The sequence below is a fragment of the Hippoglossus stenolepis genome, chromosome 9 (assembly GCF_022539355.2).
Source record: "Hippoglossus stenolepis isolate QCI-W04-F060 chromosome 9, HSTE1.2, whole genome shotgun sequence".
In the NCBI taxonomy this organism is placed as follows: Eukaryota; Metazoa; Chordata; class Actinopteri; order Pleuronectiformes; family Pleuronectidae; genus Hippoglossus; species Hippoglossus stenolepis.
In genome coordinates this window covers 13978521-14004094 of record NC_061491.1, presented here as the reverse complement: position 1 = coordinate 14004094, position 25574 = coordinate 13978521, and the positions used below count along the sequence as shown (strand labels likewise).

At 40.7% G+C, this 25574-nt stretch overlaps 1 protein-coding gene across 2 annotated transcripts in view; it reads right to left on the bottom strand.

The window, feature by feature from the left end:
* LOC118115082 (EGF-like repeat and discoidin I-like domain-containing protein 3) overlaps window positions 1-25574 on the bottom strand; it is a 111473-nt gene that overhangs the window by 72635 nt on the left and 13264 nt on the right. The window contains exon 2 of one of the 2 annotated variants that reach the window (XM_035166025.2): window positions 10565-10594. In XM_035166025.2, coding sequence (XP_035021916.1) covers window positions 10565-10594 — 30 coding nt within the window. The remainder of the gene's footprint in view (window positions 1-10564; window positions 10595-25574) is intronic. The other variant, XM_035166026.2, reaches the window with a different exon arrangement.

Here is a 25574-nt window from a genome sequence, read left to right as displayed (position 1 = left end):
GGTGTCCTGCAAGGGGTGGGACTGGTTGTCCATCAGATATGACAGCTTCGCCATCATCCTCCTCCGTCCCACCACCTCCACTGAGACGTGGGTATCGCAGGACCGAGCTGACCCTCTTAATCAGTCTATCCAGTCTCTTCCTGTCAGCCTTTGAAATGCTGCTGCTCCAGCAAACGACTCCAAAGACGATGACTGATGCCACCGCAGAGACATCTTCAGGGGGAAGATCACAGGGGACGTCATGCTATTCACTGAAGCAATGTTATGACCAACTAGCACGGGTGTTAAAAAACATCTTTAACCTTTCCCTACAACAGGCTGTAGCCCCCATTTGGATTAAATCCATCCAACCATTGTCCCTGTACCAAAAAATGCAGCAGTTAAAAGCTTAACGACTCGATCCATTGCCCTAACACCAGTTGTTATGAAGTCCAGTTTAATTATTGAGGAAACAGAGCTGCGCAGGACACAGTCAAAATCACAACTCATATAGCCCTTTTCCTTCTGCAGGATCCAAACACATGTCTGGGTACTATTTGTTGAGTTTAGCAACGTCCCATAATCCCCCTTAAAACGCTAGACATACTCAAAATCCTGGGTTTAACCATTTCACTCTCTTTACTGATTATGGAACCTCCTAACAACAGAATGTGAGAATGGAGAATCACAAATTCTCTACCTTCATCCTGAACGGAGATACATTGCAGGGCTATGTGCAAAGCTCTGTCCTCTTCACCCATGACTGCACCCTCAGCAGCTCCTCCACCACTTCATTGAATGTCCCTGATGACACCAGTACTGCTCAACACTGTGTCTGACACATAAGCATCAACCTGCATGACAGTCAACTTCTTCCCCATCAGGACAGGTTAAACGGTGTCAGAGGTGCTGAATAAATCACAGGACAGAATCTGGGCCACACCACTTGGCTTGCAAAGGTGGGTTATTGCATAGTTGAGTGGTTATCATGGCAGGATTAAACTTGGCAGGTGAACTGGAGGGGGGTCAAATGAAGGCTTAGCCAATGATTAAAGGATCAGTACCAGGACCAGTCTTTCATAGGTGTCTACCAGGCAGAATGTCCTTAGCACCCACTTTACCTGGTCAGTGGGTTGCAGGTATCATTGTTGCTGGTTGGCTCTCTCAATGCTCCCATCAATGGTCTGAGTGCCTGTAACCACTGCGTGTAATTATTATGCCTCTGGACCACTCTCTCATTCTGCTGCTTCCTCTTCTTATGCAACCTCCCATAGGTCTCCTCCTCTCCTGTGATATTCAATAACAGCTGTTTCTAGACCCTCCTTACTGTTTTCCTGTGTCCTGACCTAAATGCCCACTTCTTCCTGTTCAGGAGTGGTTTGATGCCCTTGATAGCCCCGGGCTTGTTGTGGGGAAAACAGTGGGGAGTTGTACTTTATTTGGTCAAATCCATATCTGTCCTCACCATTTTGCATGAGAAAACCATGCAAGTGCATTGAAAGCTGTCTTGCAGAGTCACGTACGTCTCTTTAGAAAACCAGGAATGCAAACGGGGCATTTCAGGAGCAGTGTTTTCTGTGACAGAAGAGGATACTGTTTTCTGCTGACTTGCCTTTACTTCAGCAAAAGTGACACACTAAAGGAAAAAGAAAACCCCCCCCAAAAAGCACAACATGGGAACTGAAACATTGGCACAGAGCAGCTCCGTAGTCCTGTCTCCTCCAGTAGTACAGTCCACAGTGGAAGTGGGAAGATTCAGTCTCATGTGATTGATTTATTCTTTGAAGTAAGAAGTTGGAGTATATGGCGGTGGCCATTGTTGCAAACAGTCCTTAGCTATCACACAATATTAGATCTTTTTTTTCTCGTTGACTTTACCATCATGCTGAACAAATTAGAAAAACAATGTTTAATTTAATAGAAACCAAAGTAATAATATGAATATATACCGGCAGAGAGACATTCGTTATTACTCAAGATGTAAATGTGTGTTCAAGACATTTTGAGTTTATTAGTGTTTATGTGTGGGTAGCAATACAAATTCAGTGCAACTCTTTTCATGTTATATTATGTTTTTAAAGATGTCTCTCTGCTAATTCATTACGTCTTTCAATTTAATGAGGAACATCATAAAGTTCTCAATCATACAAAGTCCCCATATTAAGTTTATTAAACGAACAGTTTGCCCCTTAAAATATATGGACTGGAATGATTGCTTTCGCTATGAATGCGTCACTTTTGCATAATTAGTTTCAACTTATATTTTCTCACTCATGTTTTTGTTGCTCCCCAGGTTGTGCCACAGCTTTGGATATTCCACATGTTGGCATTACACACCAAACACATATAACAGATCAGCATTCCTGCTGAAAATCAAAGGGCACTTATGCTGTATCTCTGTCCAAGGGTCAGTACAGAAGAGGCCCTTGTGTGCATACAACTAATTTGCAAGGGAATTAATATTCATAGCCTCTAAGTACATGTGTTCTTGCTGTGCATGCAGCTCCACATTCATCATTACCATCGTTTACTCTTCAATGTTGGCGTGTGGCGACCCCTGAGAGGCTTTGCGGCTGCTAATAAATGCATGTTTTTTTTAAACACATGTATATGACTCAGCAGTTGCTTCATTGGCAGTGCCCACGACATGGTGCCACAGTGCTGCCATCTAGAATCTTCCTCGCACCAACCTGCACCGTGGGGCTCAATAAATAACAAGGCTTTGGTCCGTGGATATTGGTTTCATAACTCAAGTGCCTGCCAATAGCCATCTCATATTTTAAACATCAAGTTGTGCAACTGCACCGAGGCTTTCCAAACTTTGTGGAGTGAGATTGGATGGACAAACTTTTAAAAAGCTTGGCTATAGCTCAGCACGTGTTTAACTTTACAAGACCAGTGGGAAAATAAAGTGTTGTGGGTCATGTGACCACTCATGGTCTGTCCAAAGCTTGTGAAAGTCTGATGACTGAAGTACCAAAAATAGCAAAACCATTTGCTTGTACGAGCCTTTTTAAAGCTCCCAGACTCTTATTTCAATTTCTATTCGAGTATTTTACAGTCATATTTCATCGTTGACGGGTAAACTCTGCTATGACAGGTCTCTTACTTCATTTTAAGTGATAAGCAACGTGAAGAAGTCTCAAGGGTGAGAGTATCATGCCCTCTTAAGTCAACGTGACAAATGAACAGCCATGAGCACAAAATTTGACAATGTCAAGTAAACGGGCTCGGCCTTGAATTGTATTCCACATCATCTGCTCAGGCATTTCAGACTAGAACATGTACAGGCTACCAATGAACTCAGGAGGGGGGAAATAAATAAATGAACCCCACAAGCAAGCTTATTATTGTTCTCTCATTGGAATTAAAAGGCCTGTGGATATGAATTACAAACAAGGTAATCCCATCGAAGTGATGCTTTCTTTAAAGCCGGGACCTGTATCAGTAATAATGAGAGTGGTGGCTAATCAGTTGAACAGAGGAATGTACAATAGCTTTCACAGAGACCCTGTTCTCTGAGGGACAGGAGGGGGGGGGGCGGCCGTGACAGGCTTCTGGGCTGTTTTGACGTGACGATCTATAGTCACACCAAAGCGTACTGACAGCCTCCCTAATGGAAAGTGGAACAAAAAAGGGCAGTGAGGGAAGGAGGCAGAGTCAAAGAGAATGTGTGAGAGAGGTACAAAGAGAGTGAGCTCTGTATAACATCTACGTTCAAGTCTGATTTCTGATTTTTTGCTTGGATAAAAAAGCCTCCAAAACATTACGAAGCACTATTTGAAAAAAGTATTGATTTCACTGATATTGATTTAGTGATACTGTGATGCATGAGGCTGGATGACAGTCCTGAAGCGAGCACTTGAAGGTGAGGGAAGCGCTGCGTACTTTCCCTACGTGTTGGAAAAGTCAAAGCATGCAGCAGTGTTATGAGTCGGGATCAGAGACCACAGTCACATCAGCACAGAGATAAAAGATTTTACATTCACTCTGCATGTTATATCAAAATCAAAACAGCATAGACAGGGTGAAAACTAGCTTTGGTAATAGGAAAACTCTTGGATAAATCTACATCTTCCCAGGGTTTCTACAGGTTTCAATAAGTTAAAGTTAAGACTCATCAAAACCATAATGAATGAAATTCAGGACCAATGCTAAGTACGACAGATGTGAAGGAATATCTGAATAATTGAAGATATTGTGAAGTAGCCTAATGTAAAGAATAACCCTCAAAATGCCACAATATCTCAACAACTACAGGCAGAGACGGCAAGTATCAATAGACAAAAATGTTGTGTTTTTCTTAAGAAATAAAAAAATATATATATAAAAAAACAACTGAAGAAAGGTCACGTGAATGTTGACATATTTAAGACCTACCTAAATGTATTTAAGACAGTTTTTAAGACTTATAATTCTGATTACTGAATTTAAGAATATTATAGGCCTTTAAGGCCCTGTGGAGCACTACATTTTTAATTCATGTATGTCCATTATGGGAAGTAAAGTGCTATTTTGTGCTTTAACAAAATTAATTCATGTGTTTGCGGCACCACCTGACCAATTCAGTATAGCATGAAGTGATAAATGAATGATTGGTATGAGGGGAGCGGCAGGGTGGACTGGGCACAACACATCGAGGAGAAAACAAGCCCCCTTTTGAATATAAAGCAAGGAAATGGACATAGTGTGTCATCTGAGCAGATCTCAACAGGCTGTCGGTGGATGCTCACTTCACCCTGCGTGGAAGTTGCGTGATGCGTGTCTGGAGGAAACATTGGCAGCTTTCTTGTGTGAATGTCAGCTGCTGCCCTGCTGTACAAGCAGACCTGTGATTGATGTGAGCCTGTGTTGTGTCCGGCACGAGCGCCTCTCTGGCAGCGACGAGAGGCCGATCAATCAGTCGTGAAAACACGACCATTGGTTAAACACAGAAAAGCATCCTTTGTTTCCTCGCAGTTCAATCAAAGGGAGTCCGGACGTTTTCAGGGTCAAGGCTCCGCACAGCATGTGCTCTTTCATCTCAGCTGACGGCTGTCACCAACGTCAAACCCCATCTAAATGTGCAAGTAATACTTCATTCATTAAAGTGAGGAGGATATATCTGTATATTTAAACACAGCTGCTTATAAATTATACTACTTAACACCCAAAAGTTGACTATCCGCCAGTGAAGCTGAGAAGCTTGAGGTAATAAGACTTACTTTTTTCTATGACAGAGACCCAGGGGATATGTTTCTCTAAAAGAAATGTGTGTGATGTTTTGCAGGTAACATTTGAGTGCCGGGAACAACAAAGACGTCTCGCTGCCACTTCCCCCAGTGCTCACTTAATCTGAATGGTTCCTCGTGATTGCGTGGGGTCACGAGGAGGTCAGACGAAGAATTATTGACTGTTCCATGATAGAGATTTCTACTGATTCCTCTGGCAAGTGGGTCATGTTGTGAGGCTGACCATTTACTGCAGAGCAGCAGCAGACAGGGTGCTTTTAATCTAACAGCTGCTCAAACTACAAACACACATCTGCACACCAGTTTTGATTGGTTTCCATTGACAACTGCACTGAGCAACAATCCCCGAGTTACAACAACTTCCTCTAACAAATTCTTTCAGGGATAGAAACCAAGACAACTTTCAATTAAAAACAGAGCTGGAAATGTAACTCTCAGCTCTGACTTTCAGTGTAAGTCCTCCCAGTTATCAATGGCAAGCAGGCGCTTCATCCACCTTGTTAACCTTCCCTCTAACTGTAAGCAGGGGAATCTGTCTGTATTTTGATTTCCTCAAAAACTCCTCAAAATATTGACTTCAAACCCAAGGATGTGCGGTGTCAAAGTTGTTTTGGTGATTGATTTTCGAGAAAATTAAACAGAAAAAATTCCTTCCATTCCTTTAAAACTGCACTGGCTGTTACCATGGTAACCTTGTTATCTTTTTGATTGAGACATGACCTTTTGATGATGTGAAAGTTTGACAGCAACTCCCCTAGTGAAAGAAAAAAACATGTTAGGCTACCTGCGTCAATAATGGGAGATTTACATTAAAGCTCCTTCCGCTCTGAAAGTGCACCCGGCCGCATCCCACAGAAATCATGCATGGCCTAATTGTGTCAAATCTATTTTAACCCACCCTTCTCCTATGATGGCTTCACTGGATCACGGACTCATGGTCACTGCACCCATCCTTTACCTCGAGTGATGAGAGCTGGCACTGTACCACCAACATTACATCAGTGCTCTCAGCGTGAGCCCGTGTCCGCTCATGCTTTCACGAGTCCTTGGTCCTCCTCTGCCATTTCAAACCCCATCCACATTTGACAAAGTCAGACAAATGTGCTTGGAGCAGAAAGTTGTATGAATCAGGCAGAAACAAAATGGTTTGGAATGTGTGAAATAAATACCCAAAGGGAGGGGGTCGCATTGAAGATCAGCATCATTCCAGAGGAAAATCCAGAGAAAGGCAGAGATGGAGGCTGCCTTGTCAGTAAATGCCATGGAAATGTCAACGCAGTAACCGTGCCTCTCAAAGATCTTATCTAAAAAAAAAGGTATTTTCCTGATTCTAATGGTGAGCAGTGCTGAATTACATAAGAGCAACTAGCTTTAATCTAATAAGACCGCAGATAATGAGCCAGGCTGTCTCCAACCTGTTCAATGGAGGAGTATTGTCCTCTGTTCTGCTTGGAAACCAAGAGGGATAGTTCACCCAAAAATAAAAATTCAGCAGTGTTGCAGCCAAATCCAATACAATTGAAGTAACTGGGGATCACTTGGGGATCAGAAAAACAAAACAAAATGCCTCCATCCTGCTCCTGTGGTGTCATCCAAGTGTCCTAGTTACTGCTGCAGTTCTCGCGAGAAGTCACGATAGCTGCAGTTACTGTAATAATAACTAGTAGGAAGATCACAATGGACATTTAGGCTAAAAACATGTAGTAAGTAAATGACGCAGTTTCTAATTGAATTTGAATGTTGGGGCCATCGCTCACTTGGATGACACCACGGGAGCAGCATAGAGGCTTTTACTTCAATTGTATTGGATTCTGCTGCAACACCGTTTACCCCTGAGACTCCAAAAGTGTTTTGTGGACTCAAACACTTCACCCACCCCTCCATTGGCATAGCTGTGAGTAGATAATGAGTGTATTTTCATTTGTTTCTATCCCTTTAAGGCTCAATTATACTTTCTGCCCTCTCATTGGCATCTGCAGTGTTTTAATTGTACCACTGAGCTTTCACATAGACAATACAGTGTTTGTTAAGGCACCTGGTTAAAATTCCTGTCAGATAGTGTCCATTTCCCAATGACCTCATCCCCGGACCTTTTGGAATTAAACGACTGCATTTATTTTTGATATGTACAGCCTCTGCAATGGGGTTTGCAAAGGTTTCATTCGTGGTTGTTGATGTGTGTGGGAGCCAGCGCGCCCTCCCCTCATGGATCCCCTTGAAAGAACCGCACCCTGCATACCACAGAGGCCATTGTAAAAATAAAAGGACTTTTGCTTCAGTGATGCCAGGAACACTGTGGATCTGATGGACTGATGTTAGGCCAAACATTTGATTGAACAGAAAAAGAAAACCAACACAGAAAGCCATGACGAAGCAGCACTTATTTTTATGCTACTTCAAGCAGGCAATTAAAAGGTTGAGAGTTTACTCTTTCAAAAAGCTAGTTAGCATGTGTCATGTGTATAAAGTATCAACTGCAGTGCATTGAATTATAAAGTAAACACATGTAAAGACATGTCAAGCTACAAATGTGTAAACTTGACAGATTGTAACATGATGACGTAGCACCTTTTTTTCTATTGGTCTATAATATCCATACACATGTATTAAATATAGATGAATTAATATTACTCGTAACTTTTTTGTTTACACAATGAGCTCATCTTCTGGTGCTCTAAGCCCCTGAAGATCTAAGAGGAAAACAATGTCTTAATGTGGATATGTGAGTCTTTCCACACATAATGAAAGAGCAGGGCCCATTCAAATCAGTTGGTTGCACTTCTTTGTGACTGATCAAACACTGTTAAGATGCTTATTTAATACACATACATTTAAGGTAAAATTTTGTTTTTCTAAGAACTGTAATATGCAACATTAAAATTAAAACTAAAAATACATTATTACTTCTGTAATAGGTAGTCCTTGGATACCTTTAAAGATGCTTTATCAATCAAAAATGTCTTTTGTTTTTTTTAGTTAATCAAGGATTTCTATTTCTCACATAATCACATGTAATGAATAAATTCTACCTTATGTAGATAAAATGTCGCAAATTTTCCTATTTCAACAATACACTGTGGCAGCAGACACATTTTAATATTCTGCTAAGGTTAGCACACTACACACACACACATATTCTCTCCAAACTTCAAACTTTCTATTTTAATGACAGCCTCAGAGGCCATGCTGATGGTTGGCAAATGTTCACAGACTGCACTACAATAAATTCAAATTAGCCTGGGCATAGACACAAAGATACACACAGGAGCAGAAGAAATACAGGGCAAAATATACAGAAGAACAACCCCCATCTTTATAAGAGCTTAGACAAAGGATGTAAATACAGAGATTATAGATATGAAGACTGTAAAAAAAAAAGCAGCTGATAAATGCTAAATGCTTTAAACCTGTCACGAGTAATTTGGTCTTGTACATCACGCTGTCCTATTTTCTCTCTAAGTCCAGTTCCAGGTCAGTGGACGCAAGTCACACCTAATTCAGGTCATTTTCAAATCCGATAATCATTTCATGAGCTGTTTTCTGCATTCTGTCTGCTGTCTGAGATGTATACAGTACGTAGACATAGAAAAAAAACAAGACTTTACAAAAAACAGAAGATTATAAACATTAATTTCTGCCCATGTCTATTAAACTCAACAACAATATGTAATGTAGACGATGGCCACAAGGGATGTATATTATATTTATTAATATAAAAAGGTTGTGCATTATATCACAGTGCAATATGTCACCATTGTCAGCAGATGTGTACGTGTATATATGAACTGTGGCATGTGTATAAAAGTATTAAAGGCCAATGTGTGGGAGATTTTATTTTATGTCAAACTGCAGGCAGGACAGTGCCCAAAGCAAATTTCCCCATGAAGACAATAAAGTATTTTTAATAGATAATAATTATTTCAAAATGCTGCTGATGATGCTTAAAATATCAGTTTAAATACATTTGTATCGATACAATATATTCAGACTGAATTGTTCATTAACTCCGGTCATTTATATACATACTGCATATTTCCTTGAGAATATCCGCTAAATTGTTTGTCTATTGTAAGAAATTGAATTAATCAGACTGTAAAATTAAAATTGAGGCTTTTGACTTTGAACAAGTTGCCATTTGAAAGTTAAGTTTGCATATTCAATTGTTAAAATAAACTTTTCAATGTTCACTTTCAGTTAAATTGCAGCTGCTTCTGTCAGAACTGTCCCATTGTGTAAATATCCTTCTCGTGTCGATGTGTTTCATTTTTTCCCGTCTAACTGATTAGAGCCTGAGATTACTCTGTGCTTAGCAGTACAACAACAAACTGCTGTGATTTCTGGGGCATTACGTCTTATCTCCATAAATCATTCTTGTTTTAACCCATTTGATCTGAAACAATCCAGCAGAGATTAATATTAATGGAAGACACAAAGACAAAGACAATTAGACGCTGAGGATTCACTAAGAAGCAGGAAGTTTGTATTCAGCTGCGGTACTCCCCAAAGATGAGAAGTGACATTTTAATTACAGCAGTGATGAAGATAAATCAGGTTCTTGTTTACTGTTGTCCTCTGTGGTCTTGCTTTTGTAATAAAACTCTCGTTACATTAGGTTTTTTTTCAATAATGGGGAGCATGAGTCCTGAATGTTAAATATCATCTCAAACAAAATCATTTTGAAAAGGAGTTTCTGTATGATAATTCACAGTTCTTTACTTCCCCGCCGATTATATGCATATAAGAGCAGAACAAAGCACACTCAATGCACTCTTCAGGGATTCTTTTCACATTCACATGGATATACATTTAAGGATATGGTGCATTGTGCTCTGGATGAAAGACGGAGACGTTCTGAGAGGCAGAAATTAATTCTACTCTTAAGATAACAGATTTCGAGGCAGCGCTGGCGCACACACTGGGAGTCATTTTCAAAAGCAGCTGTAGAAATGATGCTAAACACTCAGGTATGCAGGAAATGTCACCACGCAAAAGCAATCAAGCGAAAGCAATCATTTCACTGGGCTGACTGTGAAGTTCAGAAAACAATCTGAAAAGCCGGCACCAGAGGAAAAAGACCAGGTATTTCTCCGGAGCCGCACTATTAGGGGAGGTTAAAGAAGGGCTGCCTTATGAAATGAACTATCAAATGATGTAATCATGAGTGCTGCTGACCAGGCACAGTGAGTCGATGCAGGAATTAAGAGAGTCAGTAGTGATGAAGAAAGGACGGGGATGGAGAAACCGAGAAGAGATTTCTCCCTCCCTCCCTCCCTCCCTCCCTCTCTCAAACACGCAGCCACACAGACATACTCAAATGAAGGGAATCACGTTACCAAGCATAAAAAATGTCCCACCTGCTGAAGTTGGTTCCTCACCATCTGCTGCTGTTGAGACACAGATCAGAAAAAAAAGGTGGGAGGAGGAGGAGGAGGAGGAGGAGGAGGGGAAGAGAGAGAAAGAGAGAGAGAGAAAAAAAACATATTAGCTTCATCTCAACAATGGGTCAGTGTATGTTCAGTGCTGCAGCTGCATGCAACACTGCAGATTCGACGACCTTATTCACTGCACTGTGCACCACCATGAGTGCAGTAGCATTGGACGTGTAGTGGGTGCGAGCGTGCAGCATGTGAAGCCGGGCGCACCTGCTACCTGTGGGGTGCAATATCCTGCTGACAGAATTAGCGACGCTCCCGCCATAAAGAAACGAAACCAGCCACTGTGTCGGAGCCCATCTCCCATTCATACGCTGCCACTACGCTACGTCCTGGTCGGTGGCCTCTGACTAATGCGTGTTCATCATCTGAACCGGCCCCTGTGGCATACATGCTCTCGCATTCTGCATCCTTGGCTTTCGAGCCCCAGTTGAGCTCCGTGACTGAGATTTGGCCTGTCCACCGTCATTACCACAACCCTCTATCTCCATCATCGCATGTGGAATTACTTGAAAAATATGTGCCAGAAAGCTGGACCCAGTTGGAGCGGCTAAGGACAGTAGATGCACGGGGGTTACAAATAAAATGGGCATTACCGTTAGGACGAAATCGGGGCGTGAACCAGATCCATTGGAATGGGGAGGGATGGACGGATGGATGGATAGACAGACGGATGGAATGATTGGTGGATTGACGGATGGACAAACATATGGACAGATGGATGGATGGATGGACAAACAAAGCCTGGACATATTGGGATTTGCTGCCTCATATTTAACATGTGTGCAATTTCTCAACAGCCTAATGATGCGGCCTACCACTGAGCATGTTCGCTTAATTTAAGTATGATTGAACGCCATGTACATGTTTTCATCCAGGACATTGAATACTGATTATGTATTAGCATATGGAGAGCGTTAATGACACATAGATCATGAAGCAGAGAGGGAGACAGTTATGGATGCCAACATTTCATGCAGCTGCAAACGCAACCGAATCCATCACAGACAACCAATCGAGTCTCACTTCCAATCTTTAAGCTGGAAACATGCACCGTGTACATTTTTCTCCCCTTCACAACCCAAACATCAATCGGTCTGCGTTCCCTGTGGTGCTTAAAACGAGGAAATAAAATAGGTCCACCAAGTGCTCTCTGAGGGGGTTAAAAACTGTTTTATCACCAATGTATTTAAGGCAGTACCCTTTTTCTACAGGTAGGGGGTTGGACTGTAATCAGTTTATCTCCTAAAAAAGTCAAACTTAAGACCCCCTTGGAACAATTTGAACTCCACTTCGCCTCACATATTTTCTCCTTAGCTGGAGACTGAGGGAACCTTTTTTTTTACCGGGACACTTTGGTGATAAACAGACAAAAAAAAAAATGAAAGAGTCAAACTCTGCTTTAAATGTGAGAGGAAGCTTTAGGTGAAGTCGCAAGGAGCCAAAGCCGTGCACTTCCCCAACCTCTAATCTGTTTGGCAGCAGAGGCTCCGCTTTGTGTTTCCACATGCACACGGGCCAATGTAATCCCAAAACCAAGCACATTCCACGCTTCACTTAGTTTGGGTTTTCTTTCTTTCTGCCACTTTCTATCTCTCTCGCTCCTCTCTAACCATAAGGGGTCAAGACACACACATGGAATCCCACAGACACATGCTGTCTGCAGTGTGTACACACACAATTACACACTCACAAAAGATAAAAGAGGGAAAGAAAAAAAAAAGTAAACACGCGCCTCCGAATGCTGACAACGATTCACACCCACACATGAATACGCATGCTGAGAAGGTAGAGGATGAAAGGAAGTTTGCTTTGTTTTTGCTTATTCAAGTGTTGAAATGGTGAATCATACAAGTGCGTGAAATACCGAGTGTTAGATGTACAATACACTGGTCTGAGAAATTCTCCTTTGTCCCTAGATGCGTCAAAACCTGCCATGACAGTAGCATCATGCGGCTTATTTCTCACAAACATAGCTGATTACAACTCAACCAGTCAAAAAGAAGCATTTACAAATGATGAACGTGAGCGGCCACGCCCTGTGGACTTTTATGAATGTAACATTTGTACAGGGATTTAGAGGAGATTTCAAAATATTGAGATATATATCGTGTATCGCGATATAGACTAAACATATCGCGATATTTGTTTTAGGCCATTGCGCCCAGCTCTAATATCAATTATGAGAATTAATTGTTTTATACTAATCAATATTACTTTAAATTATATTACTGATGCTTATGTTCTCCTGACAAATGACCCTCTGCCGTCATGAGAGTATTTACTATTATCTCAAAGAAGCAAAAGCAGAGATTATGTGACATTGTTAGAATAAAAGCTGCTGAAGGGAAAGTGGGGATTGGATGGTCGGGCTAACGAGGTGTGTGACTTTGACACATTAGCACAGTTCATGGCCCATCTGGTGCTGACAGGCAACACTGGTTTCTCTTAAACGTGACGGTTTTCTCACCATATTCAAATAGTTCCAGTTGCCTAACCTAATCCAGATCTGAACCAAATAGCAGCCATGCACAGATTTAGAACAGTCACATGGTTTAACCACTGAAATGTGACCTTTTCTTGTCGTATGTATGAAGTTTGATTGCAGCAGAGTCTTTTTTTAAAGTGGCTATTCTAAAGGTGCTTGGTTTTCATTTAGCAGTTTTTTCTTTAATCTCCAGACATGATATTTACTGTATTTAGGAACAGCTGTTTTGTAGAAAAGATGCAGGCTAATGATAATTCAGTGGATCCATAAATGGCTTCACAGGCTGGTTTTGTTCTTATCCATCTCACTTTGCTGCTGGAGTCAGTGCTACAAATACTCAAGCAAGACAAAGACATAAGAACATAATATGTAACGTTGGTGCCGAGAGAACAAACAGATGTATACTAATAAACTAGGAGCAGAATAACTGACGGCTCCTTTATCTTGGTCACAGATTGATATTTAACTGGTCTAAATACATTCTGTCACGAAGCCAGATAAAGAGAGACATACATACAGTCAGCAATGAAAGAAAATGCCCGCATGATTCACAACATGTGTGGCCTAATTTCTTCCTTTGAGCAGTGAAACGTGCCGTTCATAAAATGCCACAAATCTAACAGATCTGAACATTTCTCTCCCCATAAAAGTCGTCATCAAAGCTAAACCAGTGTGTTTTCTCCAGCAGTCAGACTATAAACTGATCTATAATGAATCTTGAAACAGTCGTGATTTAATACTCATGTGGTCTTTTTCAGAATGGGTCTCAGAGGAATAAAAATGGGATGACATAAACACTGACATTAAGCAGTCAGGTTAAAACTAAAACCTGTGCATGTTTTCTAGGGTTTATCAGACAGTGAGTAAAGGCAGGTGGTGAGTGTGCAACAACAATATCTTAGAGTTATAGTCCTAATGTTATTAAGGAAGACAGGTATATATAGTCAATCTTAATGATACGTAATGTTATGTACAGTTCTTCACACACATACAAACATTTCATCGTATATTCCTCCAATTTGTACAACAAACACTTTACAAGCGGCTACATCTGAAGACGGCGCTAATAAATGTGTACAAACGTGGAAGGTTGTGGAGATGACTTATTCAAAGTGCCCCTCCTCCTTCAAAGGAGAAGGTCCTCTCTGTTGCACGATAAGCCTCCATCCTGGGACATATTGGTTTAATCTGACTGACAGCCAGGAGACAGTCATAACCATCCATAATCTAAATGGGAACCAGCCAGCCTGTCCAGCACAGGACTGATATGACCTCAAGGTGTTCGGCAGAGATAGAGGAGCCGGTGTGCAGGTAAAACAAGTGCAAAACACACACCTAGAGTACACACACACACACACACACACGTGTGCACATGAGCATGCACAGGGAGGAGAATATATATGCATATATTAAAACATACTGCATATTGACGCATGACAGGTTTGTTGTTTGAGTGTTGTTTTGTCGACACTATGAGGGATAATCTCTCAACAAAAATGTCCATCCACAAAACCTTAATTTTACAAAATATTGCTGCCCAGACGAGAACACAAAAGCAACCGCAAATGCTCAAACAAGCACGACGCGTCAATAGGTGGTGATAGAGTCCACATCAACGGTCAGTTAAAAACGAGAGAAGAACGCTGTGGTCTAAATAATATTGGGCAATTATGCCAGTGATTGTCGATAATGTAGTTCAGTAATATTCAGCTGCAGCTTTGTAATTAGACCTAGCAGTAACTATTAACGTAGAGAATCCAGTATATAGCCACTACTGTTGTTTCTGGTGCTTGCTCGTGACGTCATTGTTTCCCAAACACAAAGATTCACAGACACCAAAGGTTTTTAAAATGTTCACATGACATCCCTGTTTTAGTGAATTAAGATGCAGTTTGTGTGTGGATGAGAGGCACAAACACAGAGGGAACATTTCATTATCTAATTATCTGCCAATTTTTCCCAGTAGGCTCCAAGAGGGTTTTATCAATCACAATGAGCTTCAAATGGTTTGCAACCCACTCCTATAATAAGATGAAATGTATCAAATGTATACCAAGGTAGGTATAGGTCAGCGTAGTCAAGGTGAACTTGTCATACTTCTGCTATAACAAGTTGGTGACAAGGTGTTAATTGGCTTTTCACAGGAGTGAATGCTGAGAACTGATATAAACGAGAAACAGTTGTTCCTGAGACACATGGTGACAAAGACCTGCGATGGTATTTCCCAGTGCAACAAACATAGTAATCATGAGGCTGCACTTTATATCATCGGTGACTGGCTCAGCGTGAAGAGCAGGAGGGACACTGGGGAAACAAGTCATCAATACCTGAGGTTAGCCTCAAAATCCAGCCACAATATCATATCCAGCAGGGCCAAACACTGCAGTAGTTATTTTTAACCACGCAGTCTATAATGAGGGATGGTTATTCAAGATGTTGCACTGAGGAGTGCAGGGTAAGCAGTGAAATCTGCCTCAACAGAAACATCTCCACTTAGTTAAGGCTGATCAGCAGGGAACGGATCACAGCCAGTGATCAAGGACTGATTTCCTCAGCCAATCATTTGCAATTTAGTGCAAAGTTGAACTGCAATTTCAGTCAAATTAGCCAATTACAAGTCGTGCCCTCGATGCGAACGTGACACACAAACATACAACGTGGCCTTCTTAGACCGAGCGGGTAGACTCTGTTCGTTCATCATCCACGATTTGGAGATTTATAGAGCTGATGAAAGATGTGGAAGATTTGTTTGAAGTGCGGGGGGGGGGAAAGTGGGACCCTTGAAGTGGGGTGTTAAACACATTTGGATTCCGTCTGATAAACCACGTGAGCGCACTTTCACAAGCTGACAAACACCTCGAAATGGAATCGGAGAAAGTGAGAGAGATGGAGAGCGGACTAAGCAGAAAAGAGATGTGCAGTGCTGTACTGTAAGTCACCCAGTTAGTTCATCACTTGCAGCTTACATAAGATGCAGTGTGTTCTCTCTATCTTCTGGAAGACTTTCACAATAAAGCCCCTGGTGTGGTTTTGTTCAGTTTCTCTCTTTACTGTGGCAATCATTAATTTTAACAAGTACAAAACTCAGCTCCGCTTAAACTCCTGACAGCTGTGTGTCATAGCAAATAACGTAAATGTACAAATGATTTTCTTCTGACAGTAAACGTAGAAGACAAAATGTCTATTTTCTACTTTTCTCTCACAGTGAGATACCAAAAGGTTTGGATAAGAAGATTTTTTTTACTCGTGACCTGCGTAAAATACCACTATAACTGGAAGCAGCGATGGAATATGTGGTGTGAACTCTGAGGAATAGAGTTATTTTATAATATCTGTGTAAATGTGGTTTAACATTAGAGGTTGCATGAAATATTCCATGTTCTTTTTCTGTATTGATTCCTTAGCACTAGCATTAACCCTATTCCCCTGTAAGGCTTTTATATTAAATAGTAGTGTTATATTAATATGAAAGTAGTGTTTTGATGTATCTTGTCTGTCAACAATGTTAATTAGGATGACAGTCCATTACACAGTGGTGCAGTCTGCTCATACTGTGTTGTGTCGTTTGATGGCATTGACATGGATGTTGATTGTACAAAGTATTTTGGGGAAACTTTGTTTTAATTTTTAATCGTTTCCCTGATACATTATAATTGATTGTCCATGATACATTCATATGGAAATATTAAATACACTCTCCTGATAACAGCTTGTACTGTAACTTCTAAAATTATGTAGTAGATACATCTATTGATTACTATAATGACCCTTTTTTTTTTCAATAAGTGGTAAAATAATTTCCCATTTTAATTGAAGACCTTATATTGTGACCAGCAAATGAAAGTTAGCTGCAGTGAACTTCTTTGTATTGATTAGTTTGGATTTAACAACAGAAAATCCACCATAATGAGCTGGACACCAATAAGATAAAGCTCCCTCTGATATCATGGCTTTGTAAAGCTTATCACTCTTACCTTCACGGCCAGTCAGCGCCATGACAAAATCAAAAAACAATCCGGGTAATGGATTGTATTCCCATTTAGCATTGTGGCATTAGGAGTGACAGTTGGCTGTCACTTCTAATGCTGGCAGCCCAGACACCACTCGCCGGGGCTGACAAATCCGGTTTATGTCTGTCAAGTGTCTCTGGTTATGAATCTCAAGCAGTGAAACTTTTTTCCTGTGTAAGTTTTCGTGCTTCTCTCCAGCACTTGGCACAGAGAGTCATGAGCTGTTTTTTATCAGGGTGAAGCAGTTTGAAATAATACACAACCAGAGGAATTATCACAAGAAGCAGTTTAATTTAACACAGGACTGCACTTAATTACTGTCATTCAAGTCGCACGCTTAAAATGTTCCATGTGTTTTCAGCCATAAATGAGAGGCATTAACTACCACTGTCGACAGGCCAGGCAGCGGCAGAATAAGAATGATGTGAACTGTAGCAGACAAGATGAAATGGTAATTTTAGGTAAGATCTGTCATCAATATAAGTGACACAATCCAGGAAACCAGAATTTACACTGAAAAACTTAATTGCCAATTTATTTCATGGTCAGAATATTCGGTCAGGGACACAAATTGTATGAACATTGTATTGTTTGTATGGCAATCTGTGTACATGTGCTGTATTAGATCAAAAGATATCACATTTTCTTGTACCCGCGACCCACACACTCACACGCACAAACACACACACACACACACGCTCACTCTCCAAACTCCAACAGAGGCTCACTACCCATCTATCTCCCACATAATATCACCCTTAAAAGTGTGCGCTCCATCACAGCAGCGCTTATTAACATTAAATCATCTTGCTGTGGAGTGGGTGGCTAACTGTGAAATGACTCACAAACACAATACCAACAATAATTAGGGAGGCATTGTTGATGCTCTTCCAACTAATGGCAAGGAAGTGCTGTAGCATACCACTTTTTATCAAGTGCAGTGGGAAACACTGTCTCTCTGTGAATTAACACCATCAATCCTCATTTTACTTTTGTCAGTGCGGGGAAGCGAGCAGGACAAAGTCCTCGCTGAATGATACGAAAAGAAACATCTTACTGCAATTCTGCTGACAGCTACTGCAAACAACACTAAAGTATATATCATCATAGTATATATTTTGCTTTATGTCTGTATTTCCTAAAGTAGCAGTGAAAACACTGCCAAAACAAGTTTAGAATGGGAATATGGGAATATATGTGCTGTTCTATAAAACAGTGGTGCACGTTGTGGCTCAAAATCCAGATATGAGTTTATTAAATATTAATAATGGCTGCAGAGTGTAGGAGAGTTTGCCTAATGATGTGACTTATACTTGAGGAAAAGTTAAATAATATCAAATCTGTCTAGATTATTTTGTGCAGTAAACAGCAAATTAAACTATTTGTCTTTAAGCATGTGGTAAGTAAAACAAGCATGAAAAATTAGTTTTTCTTTTCAGCAAATCAATTTGCCTATTGAAATCCAACTATATATATATATATATATATATATATATATATATATATATATATATATACTGACTGACATGACAACATAAATGTTATCTCTTCTATGTCTTTTTGGTTGTATTTCTTGGCATGTGGTAATTCCCCTTGAATACAAATGTAAAAGGGGGATATTCAATATTCAAAAATCATAACCTTTGTGATGCATTGTTCTCTCACACAACACAACTGATTGAGCTGGGCTGAAACAATCTTCTTTTCTCATGTGTGCCGGATTCAAATGAGGGAAACCATAAAACTGTTTAAAATCCATAACATCGCAGACTGGGCGATCGTTTGTTGGGGGAACGTTCACCAGAGCATCGTATTGCTATTCCAAGCATAACATATAGAAAAACCCATTGGCTCAGACTGTCTACACAAAAGTGTTTTTGTAATGTGGTCAATACAGACTGCAGACATATTCGAGACGTGTGTGTGTGTGTGTGTGTGTTTTCGACACACAATCAATATGTTTTTTTAAAGTCTGCTCCTAAGTGTCAGTTTACAAAACCAAGTGTCAGCAAATAACATATGTTCTCAATAGTGCTATGGCCATTATTGATTGTAGATACCCAACAGAAGTTTACCTGAAGAATAAAATGTGATCTCTGATGCTGGTTACTGACGTCGTGCACATATTAAGAGATTTGATTAATTCCTCCAGCAATGGGTAGAAAACTTGTTGCATTCCATCCAGTCTGAAAACAGAACTATTAATTTACAGAATAATAATTACCATTCTTCCAGAAATAATTCCTGAATAAATAAATAAATAAACTGAATGACAATTGCTGCTTTGTTTAATGAGCAGCGACCAGATGCCTCGGCAGAGAGGCTGATTTGCATGGCGGAGTGTGTGCATGTGCTCCTTTTCAGCAGGAGGATGCTCTTTCCTAAAGCATTTTTTTGCATCCCGTTTTTTTGCTTCGTGTTCTATTAAGCAGAAGAATCACCTTGTAGACACAGCTGTAGTTTATATGTAATGGTATATAAATATCTTAAACCTGGCACTCCAATCGGCAGGGGGATGTGGGTGAGTCTGACTATACACAGAATGTGCTACAACTCGCTGCATTGGATGTATTGTGTTTCATGTGTCTGAACAAAGAAAGAAAGGATAACCACAGAAATGGTAAAAAGATAATTACTGCAACAAATCCAAAAGCTATCATACCACAAAACTCACAATACGATTATGAGGCCAGGTCCAGACTTCAGTTCCTCTGGTTTCATATATTTTGTGGTTTTGAAACAGAAAAAACATGAACAATTATAATACAATTAGATAGATGGGTAGAGGACTAGAATTGCCACCTGTGGTTGTATGCCTCCACCATCCAGTGCAGTTTGAAGTAATACATGTTATCCAGATTCATATGAGGTCACCATGAACTTTGACCTTTGGCCACTGAAATCTAATTCATTAATCATTTAATGTCAACATTTTAAGAAATTCCCTCAAGGCAGACTTCAGACATTGTGTTCAAGAGTCCAAATCATGTATTGTGAAGACACCATGACTTCGACCTTTGACCCAAAAACATATCCATAAGTCTAAGTGAATAGTTGTGCCAATTTTGAAAGGGTTCACTAAAGGCATTACTGAGATAATATATTTTTTACCTTGACCTTTGACACCAAATTATAATCAGTTAATCTGTACATTTAACTAAACGTTTGTACCAAATTTAAAGAAATCCACTTTGGGCTTTCTTGAGATATGGTGTTCACAAGAATGAGATGGTCTAACGTACAGGCGGACGGACAACCAAATCTATAACTGAAGATTAAGGAATAATATATCTTTGCATTCAAAGGATTAATGCCACCCAGTTAAATGCAACAGAGTGAAGGAGAAGACAAATTGAGAAGGTTTGAATGGAACACCTCACAGCAGAATGAAAATGCTCATCATTACCTTCACCCTCATGTATGCAAGTCAAATTCTACCCGATTGCCTGACAAGCAAATAAAAGCAAATAAGCTCCTGAGTGCTCACAGCAGACTGACCCCATTATGTAGCACAAGCACAGAAATGTTATGGTAATTTTCCGCCTCTTTCACTTCATAAACCACAGATTACTTCAATTATCTGAAAGGGAACTCAACAGGTTAACTCCTACTGTCTTAGAAAAAAACACAAGCTACATAAATGTTCAACTGACATAGTGAGGATTTGTATTTTTCACTACCGGGTCAAATGTAAAACTGGAACACTTTAGCACATGTAAACACGTATGATCGGGGCCATTTACTGCAAAATAACGTTTCCTCGATAGAAATATAAGACATGGTAGATAGAACTGATTCCATCCATGTTTTGACAGACAGCACGAACAGCCAATGATAATGAGAATAGGGTCGCGCCGAACCAATCACGTGGCGGGAATAGAGGTACAAGAAGTAGAGTAGCGTGCCCTGCAAATTGTGTCTAAAGCAAGTTTCCACAGAGACAGGTAATACCACTAATCGTTTTTACCATCTGAAGCAGAAATTACAGAAATAGTGATTTGTTTTATATCGTGATATATATCGACTGATATGACTTATTTCCCCCAAACTCCGCTGCTTCCTGTTTTACAGGAATTGGTTCTGTATGATGCTGACTATTCTGTGAAAAAAAAAAGTATTTTAAGAAATAGTAACTGTAACAACAGTGATGATATGGGTCACATGGCTTTTTGCCACTTTACTTCCTGAGTGCACTTAAGATATTTCAGTAGAAAGAAACCAGTATGTAAAGGTTTTTCATAGGCCATGGATTTTGCAAAGGAAAGAGAACATTTAAAGGTCAACCACTATGCAGCCCTGCTTTATATTCAACTGAAGGGCCTCTGAAAGAAGATTGTTCATGCGTTGACTGGGTTCATGCACATGTTCGGTTGACAGGGAAAAAATCAAGGAGATACAGTACATTCCTGACATTATACCTATCAGAAGAGCAGATAGCTTCACGGTAAAGCTGGTAAATCTACTTTACAAAGAGGATTAAGCTGTGACCGTTAAAAAATATACATCACAAAGGCCGAGCATATGCATATTCTTTATGCTGTTAAAATAAAAATGCTTTTTTTTAGAAGAGAATAGCTGAAATGAAAAGAAGGCATCCATCCACTTCAAGTGATAACTTCTTCCATTGTGTATCTTGTTGTTCACCAAATGACACAGAATCCAAACTTGAAAGAGTAAACTAGATCTTTGTTTCCTTGCCAAGTGCGCGTATGAAGTGTAATTTGTTGACATCAAAGAAGAAAGGAGAAAACCCTGACTCATTCCACTGTATTCCACATTGTTAGTGCAGAAACAGGAGGAGGGGCGGAACTCTCACTCCTCCTAATTGGATGTAATAGCTAGAGGGAATAAGCTCGCTCTGGCCTCGGGGAGGTGAAAGCGAGAGGAGAGAGAAACGCTGTTTAGAGAGGGCTGAACATCCATGGAGGAGTAGGAAGACAGACAGTGGTCCTGGTGAGCCAGACACACACAGAGTCAACTGTGCAGAAACAGCTGCATAAAAGGTAGGGCAGACAGAAGAATGAAAATGAGCATTGAGGAATGTGGACTGGAATTAAAAGACGCCAGAGAGGGAGAGACGGAGGATAGATTTGAAAAGCATGTGAGACAGATGAATCGGGTCGAGATAACAGAGAGCACGATGGCCGCCTAGCCTGAGACAGCTTTGTGCAGGACCTGGTCCAGGGAGAAGAGATCAAGGTATTTTGTCGGGACATTTGAAGATGAAAGAAACCTCAGGTGCTGCTATGAAGTCAGTCAATTGCTGAGGGCAGTCCTTTAAACTTCCCCCTCTCAATGAGCTAAATAGATTCTACAGCGGGTGGAGCTGATGCAGCAACCCTAACCAAAGAAGAAGAAGAAGTACTGGAGCTGAGGCAGAATATTAGTGTTTCGAGACGTCCAAGCAGGGATTTTCTCATTTCATTAACAGGTCAGTGCAGTGTCAAACTGAAGTCATCTAATTGCTGTGGAATTTGCTGCAATCAGTCATTTTCCTCATGGAAGATAAAAATCATTTCATACAAGCTTTTGTGGAGAGATTAATTTTGGTCAACTTTGACATGCAAATTTAAGCCGATGAATAATTGCAAACCCTTTCCACAGTGCTGATCTTTGAGGGACCAGTGACCAGAGTCCAAAATGAAAGAAGCTGTGATATCAGCTCGGTAAATCAACCAATTCCATCTACCCCGCTGAGTATGAATAGCTCTAAAAAGAGATGTAGGGGTTTTTAGTCATGCATGACTGTGAGTTCGGAGGCAGTTAGCTTACCAAAAAAACTGGAAATGTGGGGGTATGTGGAAAATAAAGCTTCTTTTGTCTCATCTCCATTACTCTCACGGCCAAAAACTATGATGTAAGCTCCGAGCAAGCTTGACCAAAAACCTACAGCTGCCGTGGCCCAGAACCAGCACCCATAATCAGTGTGTTGTGGTTGAGCGTTGATCACTGTGAGGTGGGAGGCTTCACCCAATGCAATCTTCACCTCAAAGGCTTGCACACACACACACACACACACACACACACACACACACACACACACACACACACACACACACACACACACACACACACACACACACACACACTCTCCTCTCTTTTGAGTCCTTGTCATAAAAACGACTTCTGTTGCCACAAAAGCCTCCAGCCCAGTGCACTCAAAGGAGTGGGGATCTTTCTTCCCAGCCAGCGGTATCCTACCCTCTTAGGTCTGGGTGAGCTCAAACCACATTCTCCAGGAAAGGATTTTAATCGTTTAAGCCCACCTCCACTGCTCCTCTGACTTCATGCTGCCATAAAACTAAATTTACTTTTCAGACGGTCTCTGTTGAGATATATTCCCACAGGACTTCTAAATTCCAGATAAGGCGGTCAAGGCTAGAGTGCACTGTGTGGTTAAGACCTGAACTGTACTCAGAAAGTAACGGGAAAAAAGGAGCAGTGGCTAAAAGGGAGGGGTTAAATGAAAAAAAGAAAATGCCGGGCAAACTTATTTATTTTCTTTATGTGTAAAGGTCTCCGTCCTTGTTAGTAACAAGCTGGTCCCCCATTCTGCCCTCTATTGCTCTCATTACTGTGCATCCTGCCTCAGCCAACTCTAAGCCCTGCAGAGGTGCGCAGAGGGCTTTTGTCTGAGGATAAGATCGATACCGCTCCTCATCTTGGGCCAGGGGCAGCGATAATGCACTCAACCCAGAGCCTGGAGGGCTCACAGGATTTAGCAGGAACCAGGGACAGAGGACTCTGGCTTTCCTGTGGTCAAACTATTGCCCATGTCCAGGATGAATCGCATAGTTATATGGAACTCTGGTGGCATTTTAGATGCACATATCATAAAAACAGATTTCAAGGCGTATGTAAATTCATATGAAGGTGATTAAAATGATGCCACTATAAATCACTATAAAACACTGTTAGAGGCAGTAGCACTACCTAGTATAAATGGCACAGGGTTATTTCTTCACAACCTTGATCACGGTCCTTTTGGAATTGATCCAACTACACGCACACAACGTACCCGAGCAACCTGCCATGACACTGCAGGCTTAATAAAATTTACAATCGTCCAAGTCTCAGACGACCGCACCAAGTTGAGACATAAGTTAGATAACCTTTAACTATCCTTAGTTGGTCTGACATATTAAAAGCATTGATTGAACGTGACGGCATCGGCAGGTAGCCACTAACCTCTTGGGCAGTATTTCTTTGAGGTTTACGATCCCTACAGGCCTATAGCAAGAAGTAATTAATGATGGTTATTATGTTGTTTATGTTGCTGCTTATGCATGTGAAGGGAGCTTTTAAACTGTGACTAGAATAATGAGTCAAATGACTCAACATGCTAGAAGAAATGATAGAGGGATAGATATATAGGTCAAATCTATAACAGACAAGGTCTATCACAAAATCTAAAGTTTAGAATATAGACAGAGTAGATAGAATATATACAAAAATCTTATTTGTACACATCCCATATACTAATTAAACCTCCATTAAAGCCATAAATAAATGATATGATCAGATGCTCACATCACTCCTAATTTTAAATGAATACAAAAACCAAGTAGCCAAATAAACAGTGTCTTAAACCCAGCTGTCGTAAAGCAGCGTGACAGAGAGGTAGAAGATCCAGGTCATGAGATGGATGGTGTTAATTAGTGTCATTCATAAACATCTTACTTCAGGTTCTTGCTCATTAAGAGCCAGCAAAGCTCATTTGGTTTAGTATTTTTACTGGATTTGCAATATTATGGAATAATGTCATTTTGGCAACGCAGTGACCAGACTATGACTCTGATGTTTGCATTGATTTTCTTGGTAGCATTATTTACATGTATAGTAAATATTTAGCAGTATATATATATATATATCTTAAAGATGCCATCGCATCACTGTGTTCAACAAATTCTCAAAAATGTATCCAAAATAATGCTCAAAATGTTTTTAACAGCGTCCAAAATCCACGTGAAATCATTATCATCATTATCTCTAGAATCTCAGCATGTGTGGTTGAGTGGGAGATATGACTGAACCTCCGTCCTCCAAACCTCCACTGGGCAGTGGATGCTGTAGCCTCTGGCTCAGTCAACACCCACAACAAAACTCTATCTCCGTTTTCGTGGCCCCCTCCTCCTGAACACACACACACACACACTACACGCACACACACACACACATGCACACACACACACGCCTCTCTGCACGCTCATTACAGATGCCCTACTTTGCTCGGGAGCCAGAAGAGCCTTGCTAGCCTCATTACAAACTTGGGTACCTCCCATCTTTTGTACCTTTTTTTCCCCAGACAAGATCTGCTACATGCTTGTATCCCTGAGGTCGCATAAAGAGATTCATCAAACATGTATAAAGAAGCTCATCTGAATCTTCACTGTAACCGCTGAAGAGCAAGGTGTCTGCGTAGGAAAGTGCCACT